This window comes from Ranitomeya variabilis, chromosome 6 (assembly GCF_051348905.1).
Source record: "Ranitomeya variabilis isolate aRanVar5 chromosome 6, aRanVar5.hap1, whole genome shotgun sequence".
Taxonomy (NCBI): domain Eukaryota; kingdom Metazoa; phylum Chordata; class Amphibia; order Anura; family Dendrobatidae; genus Ranitomeya; species Ranitomeya variabilis.
In genome coordinates this window covers 46893099-46920236 of record NC_135237.1, presented here as the reverse complement: position 1 = coordinate 46920236, position 27138 = coordinate 46893099, and the positions used below count along the sequence as shown (strand labels likewise).

The 27138-nt window shown below is 43.3% G+C and overlaps 1 protein-coding gene across 2 annotated transcripts in view; it reads left to right on the top strand.

Moving 5' to 3' along the window:
• PRTFDC1 (phosphoribosyl transferase domain containing 1) overlaps positions 1-27138 on the top strand; it is a 46671-nt gene that overhangs the window by 4917 nt on the left and 14616 nt on the right. For both annotated transcript variants that reach the window (XM_077268392.1, XM_077268393.1), the window contains exons 2-7: positions 4231-4310; positions 11340-11446; positions 14695-14878; positions 23068-23133; positions 24300-24317; positions 26741-26823. In XM_077268392.1, the coding sequence (XP_077124507.1) occupies positions 4260-4310; positions 11340-11446; positions 14695-14878; positions 23068-23133; positions 24300-24317; positions 26741-26823 (509 nt within the window). In that variant the 5' untranslated portion in view covers positions 4231-4259. The remainder of the gene's footprint in view (positions 1-4230; positions 4311-11339; positions 11447-14694; positions 14879-23067; positions 23134-24299; positions 24318-26740; positions 26824-27138) is intronic.

Below are 27138 nucleotides of genomic sequence, written 5' to 3'. Positions count from 1 at the left end.
TCTCTCTCTAATTTTCTAAATTGTGTCTCTATCTCTCTCTCTCTCGAATTTTCTACATTGAAATTCAGGTCCTACTGGATGCGTTACATCCGTTTACCAATCTTTTCACGACGCCCGTCGATACGTCGCACCGACGCAGCATGATGGCCGTCACAAGATGGAAATGTGAAACAAGCCTTAGTAATGGAGAGATGTCAATAAAACACCTCTCCATTACTAATCCTACAGTTAAAGGGTTAATAAAACACACCCCTTAAGAAATAAGTATTTTAATGAAATAAAACAATATAAACAGTTTTTCTATACTTATTCTTCTGCCATTCCAAGCGAAGCCCTCGATCTCCTGTAAAAAAATGTCAAAATAAAAAACCAACAATATATCCATACCTGTCCGCCATACAGTCAAGTCCCACGCAATAATCCATATCTGGGGTATAATAATAATCTTTATATAGCGCCAACATATTCTGCAGCGCTTTACAGTTTAACAGTTTCAAACGCAAGTCATAAGTAACAACATTAACAATACAATAATTAAAGCACAATAAGACGACCCTACTCGTGTGAGCTTACAATCTACATTGAGGTGGGGGAGATAGAAAGTACAGGAGCTTATTTACAATGATGTATTTACAATGATGGTTCAGCCATCTTCAGGGGGTGGGGGTTAGATGGAGATAGTGAATGGGCTACACACGTGCCCTTACACATAAAATGACTTTGATTAGTGAACGTTATAGGCCGCTCTGAACAAATATGTTTTGAGGGAGCGCCTAAAACTATGCAAATTGTGCATGGTCCTAATTTCTTGGGGTAGAGCATTCCAGAGGATTGGTTCAGCGCGGGAGAAGTCTTGAAGACAGGAGTGGGAGGTACGGATTAGTGCAGAGGTTAGTCGAAAGTCATTTGCAGAGCGTAACGGGCGGGTAGGCCGATAGACAGAGATAAGGGAGGAGATGTAAGGGGGTGCCGCACTGTGGAGAGCTTTGTGGGTGAGAACAAGTACCTTGAATTGGATCCTATAATGAATGGGCAGCCAGTGTAACAACTGGCGAAGAGCAGCTGCATCTGAATACCGATTAGCCAGGTAGATGACCCTGCCTGCTGCATTAAGGATAGACTGAAGAGGGGAAAGTCAAGTAAGGGGGAGGCCAATTAATAGAGCGTTACAGTAGTCCAGGCAGGAGTGTATCAGGGCGACAGTGAGGGTTTTTGTTGTTTCCATGGTGAGAAAAGGGCGGATTCTAGAGATGTTCTTTACGTGTAAGCGGCACGAGCGGGCAACAGATTGTATATGGGAAGTGAAGGGGAGATTGGTGTCAAACGTAACACTCAGACAGCGTGCCTGCTGCCGGGGTGTTATTATGGTGCCACCCACAGAAAGGGAAATGTCAGATTTAGGGAGGTTAGTAAACAGTGGGAGCAGAAGAAGTTCAGTTTTGGAGAGGTTGAGTTTCAGATAGAGAGCAGAAATGATGTTGCATACTGCGGACACAGTCACTGGTGTTCTGTATTACAGTGGGATTAAGGTCAGGGGATGACGTATATAGTTGTGTGTCATCGGCATAAAGATGGTACTGAAAGCCAAATCTGCTGATGGTCTGTCCAATTGTAGCCGTGAAGAGAGAGAAGAGAAGTGGGCCAAGGACTGAGCCCTGAGGTACCCCGACAGTGAGAGGAAGAGGGGACGAAGTGGAGTCAACGAACGATACACAATGGTTGTATATATAGTTTACAACCGGGAACGCTGCTAATGCGACCACTCCCGGCTGTAAAGTACTGGGGAATGAATGAAATGCTGGGAGCGGAGCTACGGTGATGTCACCAAAGCTGCGCTCCCAGGCGGCCTGAGCTAAGATGAACTCTTCAGCGTGGGAAAATCAGCTGACATTTTCCCATGCTGAAGAGTTCATTTGAGTTCATGCCGGCAGGGAGCGCAGCTTTGGTGATGTCACCTAAGCTCCGCTCCCAGCATTTCATTCATTCCCCAGTACTTTACAGCCGGGAGTGGTCGCATTAGCAGCGTTCCCGGTTGTAAACTGTATGTACCCCAGAAATGGATTACAGCGTGGGACTTGACTGTACGGCGGACAGGTATGGGTATATTGTTTGTTTTTTTTATTTTGACATTTTTTTACATTAGATCGAGGGCTTTGCTTGGAATGGCAGAATAATAAAGATGGAAAAACTGTGTATATTGTTTTATTTCATTAAAAGACTTTTTTCTTACCGTGTGTTTATTAACCCTTTAACAACTGTCGGATTAGTAATGGAGAGGTGTCTTATTGACACCTCTCCGTTACTAAGCCGGTTTAATGTCACCTTACAATAGGAAGGTGACATTAACCCCTCATTACCCCATATGCCACTGCTACAGGGCAGTGGGAAGGACCAGGCTAAGCTCCAGAATTGGCGCCTCTAATAGATGTGCCTTTTCTGGGTAGCTGTGGGCTGCTGTTTTTAGGCTGGGGGCCCATATCCTTGGCCCCTTACCAGCCTGAGAATAGCAGGCCGCACCTGTGAGTTTTGCCGGGTTGGTTTTAACATAGGGGGGACCCTACGTCGGTTTTTCTTTCATTGATTCTCCCCGACTCGCGCTGCCCGTCGGCCGAGCAGGGGAGAATGGATGACAGCCAGCTTCAGCACCACTTGCAGGGGAACAGCGCTTACTGTAGCACTGCTTCCCAGCGGCCTTCAGTGTGGTACTGATTCGGCACACGGCTGCCGCACGTGTGTCACATGGATGTGTTACACTGACACGGATATCTCCGGTACCGTGTTTACCTGCACTGTAAATATCAGGACGTGTGAAACCGGCCTAATGTGACCGCTCACCATGGCCACCAGAACAACTGAGAGTAGCGTGAGAACCTGGCTGCAGTGACAACCGGTAATGTCACTAAGATTACGCAGTTCATAGCTGGCAGCTTACACAGAGGGTAACATGAGCACAGCCGGCTGTGACCTGCGGTAACCTTAGTGACGTCCCCACCGATGGTTCTCATGGTACAGTGTGTTCTGGCGGCAGTGGTGAAAAGTCACATTACTGATGTCACCACAGCAACCAAATGTAGCAGAGATGAAGATCATCATGGGACGTCCATATTATGGATATATGGCAGACCCTATGGATTTTTTATTTTTTTGCTAAATAAATGGGTAAAAAAGGGTAATTGTCGGGAAGAGATTTTTACAATTAAAGAACTATTTCTGTGTGTTTATTTCAACTATAGGGTGTCTTATAAGATGCCTTTCCATTACTAACCCCTGGGCTTGATATCAGCGGATATTACTCAATAGACATCAACCCCAAAACCATTATCCCAAATGCCACTGCACCAGGGCAATTGGGAAGAGCCGAGGCAATGCGCCATTTCTGGGGCTGCCTAGGGCTGGTGTTATTATTCTGGGAAGGGGCCAATATCCATGGCCCCTTCACAGCCTATTAATATCAGTCCGCAGCTGTCTGTTTAACTTTTGCTGGTTATTAAAACTAGAGAACCCAAGGTGATTTTTTGGGGGGGTCTCCCTTTTTAATAACCAGTAAAGTCTACACAGACAGCAGTGAACTGGGAAGCTCCATGGATGTTGGCCCCTTCCTAGAATAATAACACCAGCTAACAGCTTTCTGCTTTCCCTTAGCTGGTTATTAAAAAAAAAAAAAAAAAAAAAAGGATCCTAAGCAATTTTTTTTTAATTGTTTTACTTAATAGGTTAAATAAGGCTAAACACCTTTTAGTGCCACAGGAACGGCACTACAGGGTGCTAGTTTATTATATGTAGGGGGCTTGTGACATTATATATCTACAGGACTTCTATCTTATTTATTCTATCTATACATAAGGTTGTTTTATTAGTTTTGTAAACTAGCTTTAAATGATGAAAAGAATTAAAGTATGTAAAAGCTAATGTTAAAAACGCATTGCATACAGAAGTCGTATTGATGCTAGATGAGAAAAATCACTTTGTACTCTCATGACACTCTCATAACACTCGTCCTAGAGGTGCAAATAGTATACATTATATCCTCTTCTGCATGGAGCAGGACCGGAACAATAGACTTCTATGTAAAGCCAAAGTGTGGGGAATTTGCTTGTCCCAACAGTTTTACAGGAAAGCAAACATGAGATCTTGGAATATACAGGTTATATTGTTTGCCCTTTGTATAAACCTGCCAAAAATTACCTGTTACAACGAGTATCATACACGTTGTGTTCCCTCCTCCTGCAGAGCTCGCAAGACGTCCGGATCTGGCATAAATGGATGACACTTTCTCCCAGCTTTCTCACACCTCAGGTCGCGGACTGGTGGTAAGTAAACCCACAAGTCTTTTGTAGGATTGGTGTAAGGCTCCATTCACACCTGCATTTTCAGTTCCTGATTCATATAAAAAACTGATCCATTGAAGAACGGATACAAACTGAAGGATGAGGGCCCCGTTGACTATCATCGGGCCTGTCCGGTTTCCATTTTGCAGCATGCAGCGCTTTTTGTTTTATCTAATATATAAAGCTGAATGTGTGTGTGTGTGTATGTATGTATGTATGTATGTATGTCCGGGATTGGCATCTGAACCGTAGCAGCTACAGCCACAAAATTTTGCACAGTCACACGTCTGGACCCCGAGAGCGTCATAGGCTATGTTGTGAGGTGAAATTTTAACCCCGCGCTTTCCAATTCACCAAACAATTTTGCCCCTATCTACATAATGGGGAAAAAGTGAAAGGAAAAGTGTTGGAGGCGTCGCAGCTACAGGCACAAAATTTTGCACAGTCACACGTCTGGACCCTGAGAGCGTCAAAGCTATATTGTGAGGTGAAATTTTAACCCCGCGCTTTCCAAGTCACCAAACAATTTTGCCCCTATCTACATAATGGGGAAAAAATGAAAGGAAAAGTGTTGGAGGCAAATTAACAGCTGCCAGATGTGAACAAGGGGGACTTAAAGAATGACAGCGATGGCACCAAAGAGTATATACTGTACAGTTGCTAAGGTGGGGCCCCAACATGGGATAATCACACCACCACGGGGATATGAACACACACACAAAATGCGCCACACACTACCACGTGCTCGAACACATATACCACCCTCAGTGCACATTTCACCACACATACACCAACCTCGCCACATAAAAGTAGAAACACAAAAGTCGCCGCTCAAAACTCGCCACGCGCAAAACTCTCCACATGCAAAACTCGCCACACGTGCAAAACTCGCCACACGCAAAACTTGCACACGCAGAAAAATTGCCACACGCAGAAAAATTGCCACATGCACAAAAGTTGCAACACATGCAAAAGTTGCCTCACACAAAACTTGCACATACTCAAAAGGCACCACACATAAAACTCGCCACGCGCAAAACTCGCCATGCGCAAAACTTGCTGCACACAACTTGCTACACTAACCTGTCACATGCAACTCGACACACAAAAAGTTGCTACACGCATGTCGCCACACAAAACTCATCTCACAAAAGTCCCTACATGCATGTCGCCACACGCAACTCAACACACACAACTTGACACACGAAACTCGCCCTAAAACACACACAAGTCTGGTATCCTTCAAAAATAAAAATCTGATTAATAAGCAGACAAACTACAAGAGCAACAAATGTACCATATAGGAATCCGGCAGCTGTCAGTCACATGACCAGTCTATTATGTGTATGTGTGAGCTAATATATACTGCCAGGGGGTGGGCTTACTGTTGGCTGGGGATTTATCAGGCTGCCATTTTAGCTTACAAATACTGAGGTAAAAATACTGACCAAATAACGTGTGAACGAGGGCTAATACAGGAGGAGATGGCATACAGCTATATACTATATACAGGAGATGACACACAGGTATATACTATTTACAGGGGAGATGACACACAGGTATATACTATATACAGGAGGAGATGACACACAGATATATACTATATACAGGAGAGATGACACACAGGTATATACTATATAGAGGAGGAGATGACATACAGGTACATACTACATACAGGAGGAGATGACATACAGGTATATACTATATACAGGAGGAGATGACACACAGGTATATACTATATACAGGAGATTACATACAGGTATATCTAATATATAAAGCTGAATGTGTGTATGTATGTATGTGTGTATGTCCGGGATTGGCATCTGTACCGTCGCAGCTACAGCCACAAAATTTTGCACAGTCACACGTCTGGACCCCGAGAGCGTCATAGGCTATGTTGTGAGGTGAAATTTTAACCCCGCGCGTTCCAATTCACCAAACAATTTTGCTCCTATCTACATAATGGGGAAAAAGTGAAGGGAAAAGTGTTGGAGGAAAATTGACAGCTGCCAGATGTGAACAATGAGGACTTAAAGAATGAGAGCGATGGCGACAAAGAGTATATACCGTACAGTTGCTAAGGTGGGGCCCCGACATGGGATACTCACCACACACGGGGATATGAACACAAACACAAAATGCGCCACACACTACCACGTGCTTGAACACATATACGACCCTCAGCACACATTTCACCACACACACACACCAACCTCGCCACATAAAAGTCGAAACACAAAAGTCACCACTCAAAACTCGCTACATTCAAAACTCGCTACATGCAAAACTCGCCATATGCAAAACTAGGCTCACGCAAAACTCGCCACACGTGCAAAACTCACCTCATGGAAAACTCACCTCATGCAAAACTTGCACACACAGAAAAATTGCCACATGTACAAAAGTTGCACCACATGCAAAAGTTGCCTCACACAAAACTTGCACATACTCAAAATGCACCACACATAAAACTCGCCATGCGCAAAACTCGCCATGCACAAATCTTGCTGCACACAACTTGCTACACTAACCTGTCACATGCAACTCAACACACAAAATGTTGCTACACGCATGTCGCCACACAAAACTCATCTCACAAAAGTCGCTACATGCATGTCGCCACACGCAACTCAACACACACAACTTGACACATGAAACTCGCCCTAAAACACACACAAGTCTGGTATTATCCTTCAAAAATAAAAATCTGATTAATAAGCAAACTACAAGAGCAACAAATGTACCATATAGGAAATACGGCAGCTGTCAGTCACATGACCTGTCTATTATGTGTATGTGTGAGCTAATATATACTGCCAGGGGGGAGGGCTTCCTGTTGGCTGGGGATTTATCAGGCTGCCAATAGCAACCAATCACAGCTCAGCTTCTATTTTGCTACAGTTAATTAACCTGAGCTCTGATTGGTTAATATAGGCAACAAAGACATTCTCAGTATAACAAAGCTAATATATGTTGTGAAATGCTTCTATTTGCTTAGTTTTTGCCTTTTAATAATTACATTTCTATCTATTTGTTTTGTGGTTTTTGTGTGCAGAATAAATTTTTGTTAACACATTCTATTTTGCTAACAGCAGTCATTAACCCGGGCGAAGCCGGGTAGTACAGCTAGTTATAAATAATTATTATAATAGACACAAACCAAAAATTAAGTGGACCCCAAAATACACTCGGCAACGACCACGACACACCATCGCTATGTGGAGCGAGCTCAGGAGCTGAGCCTGATCCACGCAGCACTGACGCTGGCTGTGTTACACAGCCGGCACCCAAGAGTAACTGATGCAACCAGAGAAAGTCCCAATCGTAACAATCTAACCCTCCGATCTCCTGCCCACTGTGCTTTTATTTTGCTCAGCGTAAACTGACCTACGGTGCGGGTTTCTCATCAGCAACGTATCAATTTCTCTTGCGGTTACACCGAGTGTTATGTCCAGATTTTACCCATAGACTTGTATTAGATGCAGAAAATCCGCAGGTAAAAAAAAAAAATGTACATGTGCCTTTAGTGTGTTCCCATGGTGGAATCGCATCAAAAACACATGGGATCCGCAAGTGACCTGTATCCAAAAAGTATTGTCACAGTAAGATACCAGGAAGAATCAAAAACAAAGTGGCTTTATTTAAAACATAACACACCAACAAGAGACAAAGTCAAAAATGCATGTAAAAAGAAAAGGTTAGAATTCCATCAAGGAAACGGTAGCTTGTCATGGCTGGTGGGCACACAGGGATTGACCAATTTGGGCAGTAAGAACCTCAATTTTACAAGTATATTCTACTGTATATGGTGATAAATATTGTTGCATATAATGTATATACACAAACAGAAAAGAAAGAAGCAGCAATATGTGCGCGCTGAAATATTTGCAAGCATTGACTATATAAATTTGAATCATCATTACTGCCATGTAGAATATACTTGGAAACTGAGGTTCTTACTGCACGGATTTACACAGGGGCCCACCAGGGGATTCCCCTGTTCCCCTATGGGCCAGTCCGAGCCTGGTTTCCATACAGCATACTGCACTCCCCTTAGTCCTCCATACAGTATACTGCACTCCCCTTAGTCCTCCATACAGTATACTGCACTCTTCATAGTTCTTCATACAATATAATGCACTCCCCTTAGTCCTTCATTACAGTATACTGCACTCGCCATAGTTCTCCGTTCAGTATACTGCACTCTCTATAGTTCTCCGTACAGTATACTGCACTCCCCATTAGTCCTCCATACAGTATACTGCATTCCCCATAGTCCCCCATACAATATACTGCACTCCCATAGTTCTCCATACAGTATACTGCACTCTCCATAGTTCTCTGTACAGTATACTGCACTCCCTATAGTTATCCATACAGTATACTGCACTCTCCATAGTTCTCCATACAATATACTGCACTCTCCATAGGTCTCCATACAATATACTGCACTCTCCATAGGTCTCCATACAGTATACTGCACTCTCCATAGGTCTCCATACAGTATACTGCACTCTCCATAGGTCTCCATACAGTATACTGCACTCCTCATAGTCCTCCATACAGTATACTGTATTCCCCATAGTCCTCCATACAGTATATTGCACTCCCCATAGTCTTCCATACTGTATAATGCACTCCCCATAGTCCTCCATACTGTATACTGCACTCCCCATAGTCCTCCAAACAGTATAATGCACTCCCCATAGGTCTCCATACAGTATAATGCACTCCACGTAGTCCTCCATACCAGGGCCGGACTGGGACTAAAATTCAGCCCTAGCATTTGAAGTTACACAAGCCCACTTGTCACATGGTGACTGTATAATATCTTTGTACACTTGTAGGCAGGGCCGGTTTTAGGCAAAGTGGGGCCCTAGGCAAAGTTTAAAATGGGGCCTCAAATGCTAACATATTGCACATCACACAAAAGCATTTCGATTGTATTTATATGCGCTGATCTCGGGCCGCTAAATGAGTTTGATCGACAATACTGAAGTTGTTCAACGCATGTTTCCCGGCCTCTTTCCACCAGCTGAGGAATAATGATGGACAGAGCGATCACTAATAGAGCACTAACAGATCACCATACAGTATCATGTTAGCAGCAGCACATCTACAGCTTACACCGGCGATGTGCTGCTGAGAACAATGTTTTTGCTGGAACAAAAATCAATCGGAATATGCAGCATTTTACTTGTTTAGTAAAATACACCCCATAGTCCTCCATATATTATAATGTGCACCACAGTCCTCCATATAGTATAATACACTCCCTATAGTCCTCCATATATTAAAATACACTGCTCAGTCCTCCATATAGCATAATACACTCCTCATAGTGCTCCATATAGTATAATGCACCGCCATAGTCATCCATGTAGTACAATTCACTTCCCATACTATAATGCACCCCATAGTTCTTCATATAGTATAACGTATTCCCCATAGTCCTCAATACAGTATAATGCAGCCCACATATAGTATAATGCAGCCACCACCCTACAGAATATAATGCAGCCACCCCAGAGTATAATGCAGCCACCCCATAGAATATAATGCAGCCCCCCTCATAGTTTAATGCAGCCCCCTCATAGAGTATGATGCAATCACCCCGCAAAGAATATAAATATAATACATCCCCCCATAGAATATAATGTAGCCCCGAATAGAATATAATACAGCCCACCTCCCCACAGAATATAATGCAGCCCCATCAAAGAGTATGATGCAATCATCCCTCATAAAATCTAATACAGCCCCCCATAGAATACAGCCCACCTCCCCATAATATATAATGTAGCCCCCATAGAATATAATGCAGCCCCTGATAGTATATAACACAGCCTCCCCCATAGAATGCACTGTAATATACCCCCCATAGTATATAACACAGCCTCCCCCATAGAATATAATATACCCCCACAATAGTATATAACACGGCCTCCCCCATAGAATATAATATACCCCCCCATAGTATATAGCAAAGCCCGCATAGTATATAGCACAACCCGCATAGCATATAGAACAACCCGCAGAACATATAGCACAACCCGCATAGTATATAGCACAACCCGCATAGCATATAGCACAACCCGCATAGCAGATAACACAGCCCACGCAGTAGTATACAGCACAGCCCACACAGTAGTATACAACACAGCCCACGTAGTAGTGTACAGCACAGCTCACGTAGTAGTGTACAGCACAGCCCACACAGTAGTATACAGCACAGCCCACACAGTAGTATACAGCACAGCCCACACAGTAGTATATAGCACAGCCCACACAGTAGTATATAGCACAGCCCACACAGTAGTATATAGCACAGCCCAGCCCATATAGTAGTATACAGCACAGCCTGCATCTCTCCTCCCCCCCGAGAATGGCCCCACAGTCTAGTAAAAAAAAAACACACTCCTCACCTCTCCTTGTGCCCGCGTTGCTCCCTGCTCCAGTCTCAGCAGCTGCCGCTGCACTGCCTGGCACACAGTGAGTGCGCGATGATGCGCACCCGCAGTGTCAGAGGCAGAGCGGGGAATGATGGGATAGGGAGCATCAGCAGACGCTCTTTCCTCCATCATTGCATTCAACTGTACCGGCGTCATAGACGCCGGTGTAGTTGAATGCGGCGGCGGCACTGGTGGGGGGGGGAGATGCGCAGCAGCCCACTACTGGCACCGGCCCTTCTGGCATTTGCCAGAACGGCCCGATGGCCAGTCCGGCCCTGCTCCATACAGTATAATGCACTCCACGTTGTCCTCCATACAGTATAATGAGCCTCCTCGGCTCACGGGTCCCATAGCAGCCGCGTGGCTTATCGCCATTGGCAGTACACCACTTGGTATCCCCTATAGTTAGTGACTTAAATATGTTTTTTTAATCGATGATTATTCATTAATTTTACAGCTAAACATAGACTTGGTATAAGACAGTCATGAAATGTGCAGCTTTCGTGTCAATGTTCCATTACAAAATGTACGAAGAATGACTAATAATTTGACTTTGTAGATTTCTGACAACTGGACGGGATATAACTTAGATGTGTTCAGCCTCCCCAACCATTACCTCGAGGATCTGGAATGTGTCTTCATACCACACGGAGTCATAGTTGACAGGTATTCCCAGCACTGGGTGTCATACTGGCAAACAAGTAACCAACAAAAAAAACAGCTTGGTATTATCCCTCAACCATCCAGATAAAATGTCTGACAATCACCTCCTCTCCTTTATTGTTCCATGTAATAGTTTTTTATGTATAGTTTTTCCATTCCCAGTGACAATAGATACATTGGAGCAGATTTCTCTTTGTGTTTAAAAATAACATTAAATCTGACGTTTCCATCCCAATCTTTGAAGCCCCTGCAAGTGATGTGATTCATATTAATTAATTATCCATTAGAATTGCTCATTAATTCATAAGAATGAAGTGCACCATAAATATTAGTCACAAAGTATATACCACTGAGGCCATACCCATGGAGATCGCATGGAAGAATCACACATGTACATGACATGTATTGTCAGCCATGTGCGTGTATTAAAAAAATATCAAAAAATATCTATGTTTGTAGTTATTTGGGTTCACACAAGGTCATCAAAACAAGTCTACACCTAACAAAAATCAAAACAGGAAATATCCTCATCAGGATCCATCAGTGTAGGGCAGCCTCAGGTTCTAAGTGTGTAACTTCACACCTCAATAATTTATCTTGTGGAAATTTTTTTTTTTTTTTTAAAACAAACTGTGCTTTACACAACATCCCCGGGTCCAGTGCTGAGTCTCGACAGCTGCTCTCCTTGTCTGGTATTGTCTGCAGATTCCTCAGTGCTGGAGCCAATAACTGAGCTCGGCTGCTCTGCCCAAGTTGACAACAACGGCCACTGGGGCAGTGTCTGACACTCAGCGCTTGACCTGGGGAAGGTGAGTAAGCACAGTTTGTGTGTTTTAAACAAACTGCAGCCAGGGAAAAGGAGTTTTCCAAAACATTTTTGGCTTTTACTCCAGGGCTTTGGATTCCTCCTAATCTGCACAATGTAGAGGCCATGATGATGCTCCTGGATGTGTCCACTTTATTCGATACCCAGGCATAGCAGTTTTTCCATACGGGCTTCTTTGCCTGGTATTGAGATTTTATCTGATTCACTTCCATTGAAGTAAAAGGGATGAGCTACAAGAAGACCTTTATGTGCATGTGTTAACAATGAAGGCCCCTTCATTGTGCTGGATAGTTGGGTTCCTAGATGTCCAACCCAACCAATCGAACATTGATGGCTTTTCCTCTAAGGTTTGGAGAACTTCCTTAAGTCAGTTATAGTATACTAGATGGCGGCCCAATGCTATCGGGAGGGCGGTAATGTCACGATGGGGGCAGGCATGCGGTGCTGTTGTTGCCTAATGCATCCTGTGATAATCTAATGACTTTAGCATCAGAGGACTCATGTGCTTGACGCCTACACTTATATGCATTGTTTTGCCCCAGCGATGCTGTTGCTCTTCAAGAGTCTCATTTGCCGACGTTGTGCCTTTGCTGCTTTCCTTTCATTGTCATTGGCGTACTTTTCAGGAGGAGCCATGTTAGCGTTGATATTTGCTTTTTAAAGGGGTTTTCCCACGAACAAAAGTACATTTTAAAAATTGTCTGTGTCTGACCATGTACTGAACATACCACAGCTCCTGGGCAGGGGAGGAAGCAAAAGACAATACTGATATTACAGCAGGAGATCGCAGAGGATACATTTTGTGAGGTAAAATATTTTTTTTAAAACAGTCAGTGAAATATTTTACCTCACAAAATGAATCCACTCTGTTCCCCTGCTTTAATGTCAGTATTATCTTTTGCTTCCTCCCCTGCCCAGGAGATGTTGTATGCTCAGACACAGTACATTTTTAAAATGGACTTTCGTTAGTGGGAAAACCCCTTTAAAGTGACCGGCATCCTCTGCCTGCAAACACGTCGCGCATCTGCCACCGGGATCAACCGAATGATTCACTGCACCTGCGCGTAATTCGCGCAGTCGCAGTAAATCAGACGGCCGCCATCTTTGTGCAGACAGATAGCGGCGGTCACATTAAAACTGTGCATGCGCTCCTCCTGTACAAAGATGGCGGCAGTCAGTGAATTATTCGCCTGATCCTGGCGGCGGCTTGTTCGCGACGATGTTCCGCTGGTGGTACCGCGCAATAGGTTTGTACCATCAGTAGTTTCCATATTGGGATACCCATCACTTGGGTGTCCCAATATGGCGGTTGGCGAACTTCCTACGCTTGGAATTCTGGGATACGGTGACATCTGGACATAACAGGAAATGAAAACATTACAAGGCAATTATATAAATAAATAGTTTTTTTTCTTTTCTATAACAAGCGTCTCTCACTTTGGAGAACCCGGTGCGTCCTTGTATTACATGACCAGGCCGCTATTTTTACAATACAATATGGTGCATATCCCGAAGAAGAATGCACTCAAATCTCCAAATTAATGCAAGTTAAAAGTACCTAACTTAAGAAAAACGTTGAAAAAAAGTGGCTCAAAGACTCATCTGCTTCTTCATATTGCAGCACCAACAAAAGACCCACCATTGTCATTGGTTATTTTGACCACAACTGAGTCCTGGTGGAAGAAGGAGGACTCTTCTTATTGCCCAACGAAGCAACATCTGTCCTATTGAGAATGACACCCAAATCAGCCACCAAGAGTGATGGTCACATTCAGTGGCGTAACTTGAAACTCATGGGCCCCGATGCGAAAGCTCCAACAAGGCCCCTAAATATTTTAAAGCTTTAATAGCCATAGTCTTTTTCAATAGGCCAAAGGGACTGTGGCGTAACTTGAAGATCATGGGCCCCGATTACAGCAAGTCTTTAACAGTATTGGTGTTTTCATACAGGACTTTTTGGACCACTTAGGCTCAAGGCCTGGGTGCGATTTCAACCTTTATGCCTATTGTAGATACATCCATGCCTCTCCTTATGCAATAACTTTGGGAATACGTTGTGCGTCGTATACTGAAATTCCATGGCAGCCGCACATTGTGTCTTAACGTTGTCCACATCGCATAATTTTCCCACACTGCATTATCCGTTGGATCTTTATATATCGGACTCGCCCTTTTTTTTCTCCGTAGTTTCTATTAACAATAGTCTGGATCTTGAAAGAGAGAGGACGCTCTGATGTTCGCTGATGAGCAGCTTTCATCTCTTACCTTTTGATGAGGACAATATCCTGACGTCCTGTAACCTCTATTATATTTTCCGTAATATCCTTAATGCCGCCGGCATTAGATAATGACTCTCTTCCTCCTCCTCCGCTCTACTATGACGGCACATTGGACTCTGACACATTTTACTTGTTTTGTTTTACAGGATCGAAAGATTGGCCAATGATATCATGAAAGACATCGGAGACAATCAGATCACCGTCCTGTGTGTGCTCAAAGGGGGCTACAAATTTTGCGCTGATCTTGTAGAACAAATCAAAAACCTGAGCCGCAATTCGGAAAGGTTCATCTCTATGAGAGTAGACTTTATCAGGCTGAGGAGTTACTGTGTAAGTCAATTATTATGTTATAGTCTTTTTCGAAACGGCATAAAGTAAAAAGGTTTTGGTTCAAGACAAAAAATAAATAATTTCAGCATGAAGTAATATTTTGTGTAATCAGGTTAGTTTCACAAGGTCAACCCCTGTCCACAGGCATCACGGTAGGATACCTCAGACATGGGGAGGAAGGGATGGTGTAGGGGTCAGGGCAACCTGCAAAAATGGAAGTCTCCTCTTTAGGATGTTTGAGATCCTGCATTCTTGTGTTTCATGAAATGTACGGCTGGACTTGGCACTGGGGTTATAGAAGCTGGATCCATGACCATCGGTTGATTCCCAAATTTGCTGCATGAGTTGTAATTTTAGTAACAAGGATGGTATTGTGTTGTGAAATCTATTTTTGGGCTCCCTCTAGTGGTCACAAGCGGTACTGTGTAGTGTTGTCTTTCTGCAGGTTGGCTTCATCACCTGGTTCGTTATCCTTGGTTGGCTTCCTATTTAGCTCACCTGGATACTCAGTTCCTTGCCTGCTATCAATGTATTCAGTGCTCTTCAGATTCCTGGTGACTACCTTGCTCCCAGTCTCTTCAAGACAAGCTAGGTTTTTGTTTGTTCAGTTTCTGATTATCAGCGTTCATCATGTTTTTTGTCCAGCTTGTTAAAATGTGATTTCTTACTTGCTGGTTGCTCTAGGGGACTGAGTTTCTCCCCTCACACCGTTAGTTGGTGTGGGGGTTCTTGAAATCTCAGTGTGGATATTTTGTAAGGGTTTTTTACTGACCGCATAGACCCCTTTTCTATTTTCTGCTATCTAGAATTAGTGGGCCTCTTTTGCTGAATCTGCTTTCACCCCTGTGTATGTGCCTTCCTCTTACCTCACCATTATTATCTGTTGGGGGCTTCTATATCTTTTGGGGATTATTTCTCTGGAGGCAAGAGAGGTCTTTCTTTCTCTCTAGGGGTAGTTAGTTCCTCAGGCTGGCTCGAGACGTCTAGGATTTTAGACACGTTCACCGGCTGCCTCTAGTGTGGTTGGATAGGTTCAGTTTTGCGGTCAGTCCAGTTTTCCACCTCCCTAGAGCTTGTCCTATGTTTAGTCACCTTGCTGGAGTAATTTGTGATCCTCAACCACTAAGGATCATAACAGTATAGCAGGCCAAAAAGTGTTTTATGCATCGCAGAAGTGGGATTAAAAGAAGACCTGAGTACATTTTTTTTTTTTTTTTTGTGTGTGCTGCAGTCTGTCTAGCTTCTTTCATCCCCTTGAACTCTGAGTGGTTTTGAGCTCTGCTGCAGATATGGATGTTCAGACTCTGACTTCTAGTGTGGATCATCTTGCTGCACGGGTGCAAAGTATTCAGGATTTTGTTATTCATAGCCCTATGTCAGAACCAAAGATACCCATTCCTGAGTTGTTTTCTGGAGATAGATCTAGGTTTCAGAATTTTAAGAATAATTGTAAGTTATTTCTATCTCTGAGACCTCGTTCCTCTGGTGATTCCGCTCAGCAAGTAAAATTTGTTATCTCCTTGTTGCGTGGCGACCCGCAGGATTGGGCTTTCTCTCTGGCTCCAGGAGATCCTGCATTGCTTAATGTGGATGCGTTTTTTCTGGCTCTTGGATTGCTTTATGAGGAGCCTAATCTTGAGAATCAGGCAGAAAAAGCGTTGCTGGCTATCTCTCAAGGTCAGGATGAAGCAGAGGTGTATTGTCAAAAATTTCGGAAATGGTCAGTGCTTACTCAATGGAATGAGTGTGCCCTGGCTGCAAATTTCAGAGAAGGTCTTTCTGAAGCCATTAAGGATGTTATGGTGGGGTTCCCCACCCCTACAAGTCTGAGTGATTCTATGGCTTTAGCCATTCAGGTTGATCGGCGTTTGCGGGAGCGCAAATCTGCTCATCCTTTGGCGGTATTTTCTGAACAGGGACCTGAGTCTATGCAATGTGATCGAACTCTGACCAGAATTGAGCGACAAAGTCATAGACGTCAAAATGGGTTGTGCTTTTACTGTGGTGATTCTGCTCATGTTATCTCAGCATGCTCTAAACGCTTAAAAGAGGTTGCTAAACCTGTCACCATTGGTACTGTACAGCCTAAATTTATTTTGTCTGTTACTTTAATTTGTTCTTTGTCGTCCTACTCGGTTATGGCCTTTGTGGATTCGGGTGCTGCCCTGAATCTGATGGATTTGTCATTTGCCAGGCGCTGTAGTTTTGTCCTGGAGCCTTTGGAATTTCCTATTCCTCTGAGGGGAATTGATGCTACGCCATTGGCTGAGAATAAACCTCAGTATTGGACGCAAATGACCATGTGCATGACTCCCGTTCATCAGGAGGTGATTCGCTTTCTTGTTCTGCATAATTTACATGATGTTGCCGTTTTGGGTCTGCCATGGCTGCAGGCTCATAATCCAGTTTTAGATTGGAAAGCTATGTCTGTGTCTAGTTGGGGTTGTCAGGGGATTCATGGCGATACTCCATTGGTGTCTATTGCTTCTTCCACTCCTTCTGTGGTCCCTGAGTTTTTGTCTGACTACCAGGATGTATTAGATGAGCCCAGATCCAGTGCCCTGCCCCCTCATAGGGATTGTGACTGTGCTATAAATTTAATTCCTGGTAGTAAATTCCCTAAGGGACGACTTTTTAATTTGTCTATACCAGAGCATGCCGCGATGCGGAGTTATATAAAGGAGTCTTTGGAGAAGGGACATATTCGCCCATCCTCTTCCCCTCTTGGTGCAGGATTCTTTTTTGTGGCCAAGAAGGACGGTTCTTTGAGACCGTGTATAGATTATCGCCTTCTGAATAAAATCACAGTCAAATTTCAGTATCCTTTGCCACTATTGTCTGATTTGTTTGCTCGGATTAAGGGTGCCAGTTGGTTCACCAAGATAGATCTCCGTGGTGCGTATAATCTTGTGCGCATTAAGCAGGGAGATGAATGGAAAACAGCATTTAATACGCCCGAAGGCCATTTTGAGTACTTGGTGATGCCTTTTGGACTCTCTAATGCTCCTTCTGTGTTTCAGTCCTTCATGCATGACATTTTCCGAGAATATCTGGATAAATTTATGATTGTTTATCTGGATGACATTTTTTTTTTTTCTGATGATTGGGAGTCCCATGTGAAGCAGGTCAGGATGGTGTTTCAGGTCCTGCGTGCTAATGCTTTATTTGTGAAGGGCTCAAAATGCCTCTTCGGAGTACAGAAGGTCTCCTTTTTGGGTTTTATTTTTTCTCCTTCTACTGTGGAGATGGACCCAGTCAAGGTCCAGGCTATTCATGACTGGACTCAGCCCACGTCTGTTAAGAGTCTTCAGAAGTTCTTGGGTTTTGCTAATTTTTACCGTCGTTTCATCGCTAATTTTTCTAGTGTGGTTAAACCTTTGACGGATTTGACCAAGAAGGGCTCTGATGTGACTAATTGGTCTCCTGCGGCCGTGGAGGCCTTTCGGGAGCTTAAGCACCGGTTTTCTTCAGCTCCAGTCTTATGTCAGCCAGATGTCTCTCTCCCCTTCCAGGTCAAGGTTGATGCTTCCGAGATTGGAGCAGGGGCTGTTTTGTCGCAGAGAAGCTCTGAGGGCTCTGTGATGTAGCCGTGTGCTTTCTTTTCAAGAAAGTTTTCGCCTGCCGAGCGAAATTATGATGTTGGTAATCGGGAGTTGTTGGCTATGAAGTGGGCATTTGAGGAGTGGTGACATTGGCTCGAAGGAGCTAAACATCGTGTGGTGGTCCTGACTGATCACAAAAATCTGATTTACCTCGAGTCTGCCAAGCACCTGAATCCTAGACAGGCTCGTTGGTCGTTGTTTTTCTCCCGTTTCAACTTCGTGGTCTCGTACCTGCCTGGTTCGAAGAACGTGAAAGCTGATGCACTTTCTAGGAGTTTTGTGCCTGACTCTCCGGGAGTTTCTGAGCCGGCTGGTATTCTCAGAGAGGGAGTGATTTTGTCTGCCATTTCTCCAGATTTGCGACGAGTGCTGCAGAAATTTCAGGCGGATAGACCTGACCGTTGTCCACCAGAGAGACTGTTTGTCCCGGATAGATGGACCAGCAGAGTTATTTCCGAGGTTCATTCTTCGGTGTTGGCGAGTCATCCTGGGATTTTTGGTACCAGAGATTTGGTGGCTAGGTCCTTCTGGTGGCCTTCCTTGTCGCGGGATGTGCGTTCCTTTGTGCAGTCTTGTGGGATTTGTGCTCGGGCTAAGCCTTGCTGTTCTCGTGCCAGCGGTTTGCTTTTGCCTTTGCCTGTCCCGAAAAGGCCTTGGACGCACATTTCCATGGATTTTATTTCGGATCTGCCAGTATCTCAGAAAATGTCTGTCATCTGGGTGGTGTGTGATCGTTTTTCCAAGATGGTCCATTTGGTGCCCTTGCCTAAGCTGCCTTCCTCCTCCGATTTGGTTCCTCTATTTTTTCAGAATGTGGTTCGCTTGCACGGCATTCCTGAAAATATTGTGTCTGATAGAGGATCCCAGTTTGTGTCCAGGTTTTGGCGAACTTTTTGTGCTAAGATGGGCATTGATTTGTCTTTTTCGTCGGCCTTCCATCCTCAGACTAATGGCCAAACCGAGCGAACTAATCAGACGTTGGAGACTTATTTGAGATGTTTTGTTTCTGCTGATCAGGATGATTGGGTGACTTTTTTGCCATTGGCCGAGTTTGCCCTTAATAATCAAGCTAGTTCTGCTACCTTGGTTTCGCCTTTTTTCTGCAATTCTGGTTTCCATCCTCATTTTTCCTCGGGTCAGGTTGAGTCTTCTGACTGTCCTGGGGTGGATTCTGTGGTGGATAGGTTGCAGCAGATTTGGAGCCATGTGGTGGACAATCTGAAATTGTCACAGGAGAGGGCTCAGCGCTTTGCCAACCGCCGCCGCGATGTGGGTCCCCGACTTCGTGTTGGGGATTTGGTGTGGCTGTCTTCTCGGTATGTTCCTATGAAGGTTTCATCTCCTAAGTTTAAGCCTCGCTTCATCGGTCCTTATAAGATCTTGGAAATCCTTAACCCGGTGTCTTTTCGTTTGGATCTCCCGGCATCGTTTGCCATCCATAATGTGTTCCATAGGTCTTTGTTGCGGAGGTATGTGGTACCTGTGGTTCCTTCTGTTGAGCCTCCTGCTCCGGTGCTGGTCGAGGGCGAATTGGAGTACGTGGTGGAGAAGATTTTGGATTCTCGTATCTCTAGACGGAGACTTCAGTATCTGGTTAAGTGGAAGGGCTATGGTCAGGAGGATAATTCCTGGGTTGTCGCCTCTGATGTTCATGCGGCCGATTTGGTTCGTGCCTTCCACGCAGCTCGTCCTGATCGCCCTGGGGGTCTTGATGAGGGTTCGGTGACCCCTCCTCAAGGGGGGGTACTGTTGTGAACTCTATTTTTGGGCTCCCTCTAGTGGTCACAAGCGGTACTGTGTAGTGTTGTCTTTCTGCAGGTTGGCTTCATCTCCTGGTTCGTTATCCTTGGTTGGTTTCCTATTTAGCTCACCTGGATACTCAGTTCCTTGCCTGCTATCAATGTATTCAGTGCTCTTCAGATTCCTGGTGACTACCTTGCTCCCAGTCTCTTCAAGACAAGCTAGGTTTTTGTTTGTTCAGTTTCTGATTATCAGCGTTCATCATGTTTTTTGTCCAGCTTGTTAAAATGTGATTTCTTACTTGCTGGTTGCTCTAGGGGACTGAGTTTCTCCCCTCACACCGTTAGTTGGTGTGGGGGTTCTTGAAATCTCAGTGTGGATATTTTGTAAGGGTTTTTTACTGACCACATAGACCCCTTTTCTATTTTCTGCTATCTAGAATTAGTGGGCCTCTTTTGCTGAATCTGCTTTCACCCCTGTGTATGTGCCTTCCTCTTACCTCACCGTTATTATCTGTTGGGGGCTTCTATATCTTTTGGGGATTATTTCTCTGGAGGCAAGAGAGGTCTTTCTTTCTCTCTAGGGGTAGTTAGTTCCTCAGGCTGGCTCGAGACGTCTAGGATTTTAGACACGTTCACCGGCTGCCTCTAGTGTGGTTGGATAGGTTCAGTTTTGCGGTCAGTCCAGTTTTCCACCTCCCTAGAGCTTGTCCTATGTTTAGTCACCTTGCTGGAGTAATTTGTGATCCTCAACCACTAAGGATCATAACAGTATTGGATGCTATCATGGAAGATCAATAAAAGCCTTTTGGAAAGGTTTGCCTGATATTCCAGTAGAGCTTCTGATTCCTCTCATGGATCGGTGTAACTACAGTTCTTGAAATCCATGGTGGTGGCTTTTTGTCACTTAGCTCCTCTGAGGGTTCTCCTTTGTGTAGAAGACCTAAGTCTATGGCAGTGGTCCCCAACATTTATTATCTCGAGAGCCACTCAGCACTGAAAAGTTTATGAGCCACATCCAGTGCCCCCAATTAGTCACATCAAGCTCCTGCCCCCACATTAACAGCCAAAGCTTCCGCATGGCTCCCCCATAATGACGCAACATACTTACATCCAGGGGTTCACACTTTATCTCCATTTGGTATTTTTGCATCAACCACTCCCACTGTATTATTGCATCCATCTTCAAGCAACCCTCTGACCGACGGGGTCCTCCTTTCTCCACCTTAACATAATTCATTTACATCTTCATACAGTAGACCAATATAAGTGCGTTCAGATCTGCTCTTATGTGCTTGGCTTCTCGCAAAAGTCACCACCTAGAGACAAGGTCTTTTATAGCATTGTTAGACCTGGTGCTAATGCACCAACTTGTGGCTCCTGAGCTACAAATTGCGGACCCTCTGTTCTAGGGGATGTCCGGTTTCAAAAGTGCACATTCATGAATTAATAATGGGGGGTCCTAAGTTCTGGATTCTTATGTCTCTTGCCCAAAATGGAGAGCTGGACATGCCAAGAGTGTCCAATATCTTGTGAATGAGAATCTGTGGTGCGCCGTCAGGATTTAAGTGATGCGCCTTTCTTGCAATTCATTTGTACAGTAGAGCTGAAAATTGCTGGCCACATGGGTAGCCACCTTTCCAATTCTGCCAGTTTGCAACATGGCCCCGTTCTCCACAAAGAGGTAGGTCGCGGAGATGGGATTCACAGCTAACAGACATGACCTATTCTATTAATATGCTATAAATGTCTCAGAGGGGATATCACCTTTTGCTTCCCCTGTGATCGGGCTGCAGGGAAAGGAAACACTTTTTAACAGATTTCCCAGCGGATTCTAATAATTGATCACCGGGAGACCAAATATTGGAACACTTTGTCTGCTTATAATTAAAGGACCCTTCTAACAAGTAGGATTTGTCCAAAACAGAGCTCCTAAAGCAGATCTGTTGCCAGATTTTACATTAGAAATGGTTTCCATTAATAAATGGATGACTTGATGGTGTTCTTACTTTGGAAATCCATGTTAGGATGTCTATGCAATTTTGATTTAAAAATGAGCATGCTACAAGATCAGATAGAGTCCAAGTGTATTCACTCTCCGCCAGCCCAGCCTGAATGACTTACTGCAGCGTGTTCTGAGCAGTGTGAGATCTCTGCAGGGAGGAGGGACATTGAGGAGCTAGGTGGGTGGAAACTGAGTGTAAACTTTTTTTAAAAGAATAAGGTCATACTGAAATGGATTTGCAAAGTAAGTGCACCAGTCTCATCATGTACAAACAATTTATTTAATAATATCTGCAGTTTGTATTGTGCAAATCTGCCTTAAGGTTAGTAGAACGAAGGAACTAAAAGTTCCTGTGGCTGGTTACTAGTGATGAGCGAACGTGCTGGGATAAGGTGTTATCTGAGCATGTTCGGGTGCTTGCCTAGTGTCTTCAGCATGGTTGGAAAATATGTTTGAGTCCCCGCAGCTGTAAGAACATTGGCCTCATCAGTTGCTACATCAGTTATTCGCTTATTTCCAAAGTACCGGATCACTGTGGAAAAACCACGTGAGATCTACCATACTTTAGTTTTTATGCATGTTCCAGATTACTGAAAACCAAATTCTTCTCTATTTCGGAATTTTCTGTGTGCAATACTTTACTATAGCTTTATCTTTTTTTTTTTTTTTTTTTGCTATTAGCCACAAGTATTTTCTCTTTGAGCAATCCTGGCTGTGTCCTTCCGCCTCTCGGGGGTTGCTGCTTTGGCATTTCTAGGAGTAATGCTGATAATGGATGTGATATGACTCCAGGATGAGTGTGCCTGTAATTTCCCGCTAATATCCCCATCTTGTTTTATTCAGAATGACAAGTCGACAGAAGACCTGCAGATAATTGGAGGGGAGGACCTGTCAAAATTGACTGGAAAGGTATTTAATGCATCATTTCACTTTAATATAAAGTGACTCCACTTAAACACTTCCACCTTTCCCTACACGCAACAAAAGCCGTATCCAGCTGATTCTCACTGGATGGGATGAAAATGAGGTATATGAGCAATGTTCATGTGACTAGTAATATTTCTAATTAAATAGGAGCTATCTATTGACTAAGGGTTCCGCTAAGTACTAGCCCCCACCCCCAACAGCAATAAATTGTCCTGGCGTCACTTTCTTGTGCCAAATTATATTGAGCCTTAGCTAAATCACTTCTAAGAATGTCCTATTGGGTCACTCGGAGCTATTCACTTGGCTGTACCAGTGTGTATCAGATCTTTGAAAAAAAAAACTTAAAGGGAAACTGTCAGCAGGTTTTTACACATGGAAGTAGAGGTGTGACTGTAAAGGTGCTAGTCCACTATGAAAAATGAGACCTTTTTTCTAGAGATCCGATATGCCAGTCATGAAAAATTTAGTGGAGAAGATATATGCAAATCAAACTGAAAGAGCACAGGGGGTGTGTCAATACATTGACATGCTTCCAGTCCACTTCCATCTTGATTTGCATTTGACTTCTACAGTAGATTTCTCATGACTGGCATATCGGATCTCTAGGAAAAAGGTCTCATTTTTGTTGGAGAATAAGCACCTATGCAGCAAAACCACTACTTCCATATGTAAAAAACTGCTGACTGTTTCCCTTTAAGGAGATCTTCTCATCCCTCATGCTTATCGCCTATCCACACCTTTTGGGATCTGCAACCTTCTTGAGAATGGGACCCTGTCTCGTGCCGTTGTAAATGGCTGCCCATACCCAGGTCTCTGTTTACTCTCAACTACCAGACATTTATGGCATATCCTGGGGGAAATCTACAGAGAATTGAAACTAAAAATATATATTGTAAAGTTGTATAACCGGTAATACCATAAAATGAGAGGATTTATAAAGAGGTTGTCTGAGATTAGAAATGGCGCCACCAGTGTCTGTGGGCTATACCTGGTATTGCACTGGTACGGACAAGAGTATCGCTGTTTATGGAGAAGAAAGAAGTTTTTTCTTTTTAATGTAATCAGGGACAGCTCATTTATAACAATACCCCTGTAATAGAATATCATGAAAATACCTGACAATTCATTTGAGTTTCTCTTTATTTCAGAATGTCCTGATTGTAGAGGTAAGTATATTTACAATTTTTAATATTCTTTCTATATCTTTTGTTTTTGTTTTGTTTTGTTTCATGATATGGAAATATTTGTCAGTGTGATAAGTCCATAGGTCCCTTATAGATGGGCAGTTGTCGGAGGCAGCCACCTCTGGGGCCCATTCTGCACTGTGCACGATCATTCTTGATGAGCTGCGATGCTATCGGGGGCTCTGTGCACAGAAATGCCTTCAGGACATGTTCACACATAGCGTTTCTGCTGTGTTCCTTACATGTTTTTTATGGGGGGCAAAATTGTATTTTTTACAGTAGAAGCAAAATAAGATTTCTAAAATTTAATTCACACAGTGCTTTTATTTTTTGTGTGTGTGTTTTTTGTGCTGCAGCATGTGTGTTTTATATAAATTTTTTTAAACTGCTTTGAATGGATAAAAACCTTTTCAACTGAATGCACAGAAAACTTTTTCTCCCGCCTCTTTTTTCTTTCTGGCTTTTTCTTTCTCCCTCCTTTTTTCCCCGCCTCTTTTTTTCCCCGCCTCTTTTTTTCCCCTGCCTCTTTTTTCCTGTGCCTCTTTTTTCCTCTGCCTTTTTTCCCCTGCCTCTTTTTTTCCCTGCCTCTTTTTTTCCCTGCCTCTTTTTTTTCCCCTGCCTCTTTTTTTTCCCCTGCCTCTTTTTTTTTCCCCTGCCTCTTTTTTTTCCCCTGCCTCTTTTAACCCCCCCCCCCCCCTCTTTTTTTTTTTTCTCCAAGGTAAAACTTCAGTATAGCAATATAAAGTATAAAACAAATGGTGATCTCCTGTGGCTGACCTTCTTCTCAGAAGCACTAATATGGCGGCTACAGGAGTCTCAACAGGCTCTCGGCTGCAAATAGAAACCCATTGTCACATTGCGATCTTGTCCCAGGGGATTCCTGAATAAATGCCCCACCCAGGATCATGCTACTTAATTGCTGTTGTCAGAGATTGATTACACCATTAAAATGGTTAAATTGGAGCTGGCTGGGATTGCTGCTGTTAATTAATAATTTGTCACGAATCGGGAAGGGGTTAAAGGAACATATCATATTTAAAATGCCATATGTGCTGCAAGAGGAGATCAGTAGTCTGATATATCATTTTGCCAGAAAAGATTCAGATTCAGTAGAACTTGCAATCTATTAATTGAAATTTCAATTTATTTGCGATTTAAGAGTCCAGTGGGCGGTCCTATCTTTAATAGCTATCAATCGGTAGATGATCCCGCCCACTTGATTCAAAACCAAATAGACTTTTCCTGGAATCTACTCGGCAAATCCTGCGTTGATCCACAGTGCAGGGAGAGTAGACAGAAAGTTCCACATGACTGGTTCCGATATGACTTTCTGATAGTCTGTAGCCACCAATGGGGGGAAGTTTTTATATGCTGATATTGACCTCAGTGCCGTGCACTAATTTCCCCTTAGTGGTGACTGCAATATTTTGCACATATTATATAATATATATTAATATAACAGATGTGAACAGTGGCCAATGCCATACTTGCTGTAAATGTTCTATTTCGTGGCTTCTAGAACTACTCACACGGAGCATATAATTCTAGTTCAACTGAATCTTTTCCAACCAAACTAGACCTCAATCTTTTCAGCTCCTCCTGTGTTGACACAATGGCGGACAATGGAGGTATTAAAGAAAACTGCATTTGAGAGATGACTTTGTAACCAATCACTGATTAGGACCGCCCACCGGACTCCTAAGAAAAGAATGGGTGGGATTTAAAAAAAAAAAAAAATTCAAGTTATATTGAATCTTTTCTACCAAAACTATATATCAATCTATTTAGCTATATAATATGCTGCCTGCAGATCTGATATTACGTTCTATGTGACAAGTTCCTTTTAACTTATGACACTGTTACTAGAGAGGGAAAATGGTATAACAAGGGTTTTCCACTTCGGGTGACAATTTTTTTTTGTTTTTTAACTTAAATGCTTTTATTCGAGGCTCAAAAAATTTGTTTTTCCAATTCGATTTGATTAAATTTTGCACCATTTGGCTTTTACCAGCACTTTATTTCCTGGATATTAAACTTTGTTAATCTGTATGGTCATAAATCAGCTTAGAAGAGACAAAAAAAAAGATAAAAAAAAGTTACAAACTCTCCCATTGGCCTGTCATCATGAGCTCACGGACAGATTCTCAGTTAACTCATTCTGAATATGCAGAGGTTGTAGGAGGAAAATGGTGCAAAATTTGTAATGAAGCCCAACTACAACAATGTTTTTAGCAAAAAATAGATGCATTTAAATAAAAAAAAAAAATGTACCCAAAGGTGGAGAACACTTTAACACTAGATTTCTGTCCTGGGTGCTGCCCATTTGTCTGTGACTTCTCAGCTATAGATATTCAGCACACATCACTGTTATCTGGATAGTTACCCGGTGTCTTTATAATCTGCAGGATGTTATAGGAACCGGCAGAACGATGGAAGTTCTGCTAAGTCATCTGGAGAAGTACAATCCAAAAATGGTGAAAGTGGCAAGGTTGGTATCTGCACTAGACGCATAGCGATACCCTTATATCTAGACTGTGACTGCCTTTTTAGTCGTATCCTAAACTATGTCCACTTGATAATGGCGCTAAACCTTTTTTTACAACCTTAAGGTAAAAATGGAGGAAAGGCACAACGTTTTCTTGTCTATGATTTTACCACAATTACAGTATATATTTTAGTCTAAAAACCATTGTTGTCATTTAAAGCATTTGTGCCTTTTGCCATCTGTATCCTCTGTGCTGTAGAATGGGATAACTGAGGATCCATCAGTGAGCTCATTTTGACAGTCTAAGGAAAGATTTTC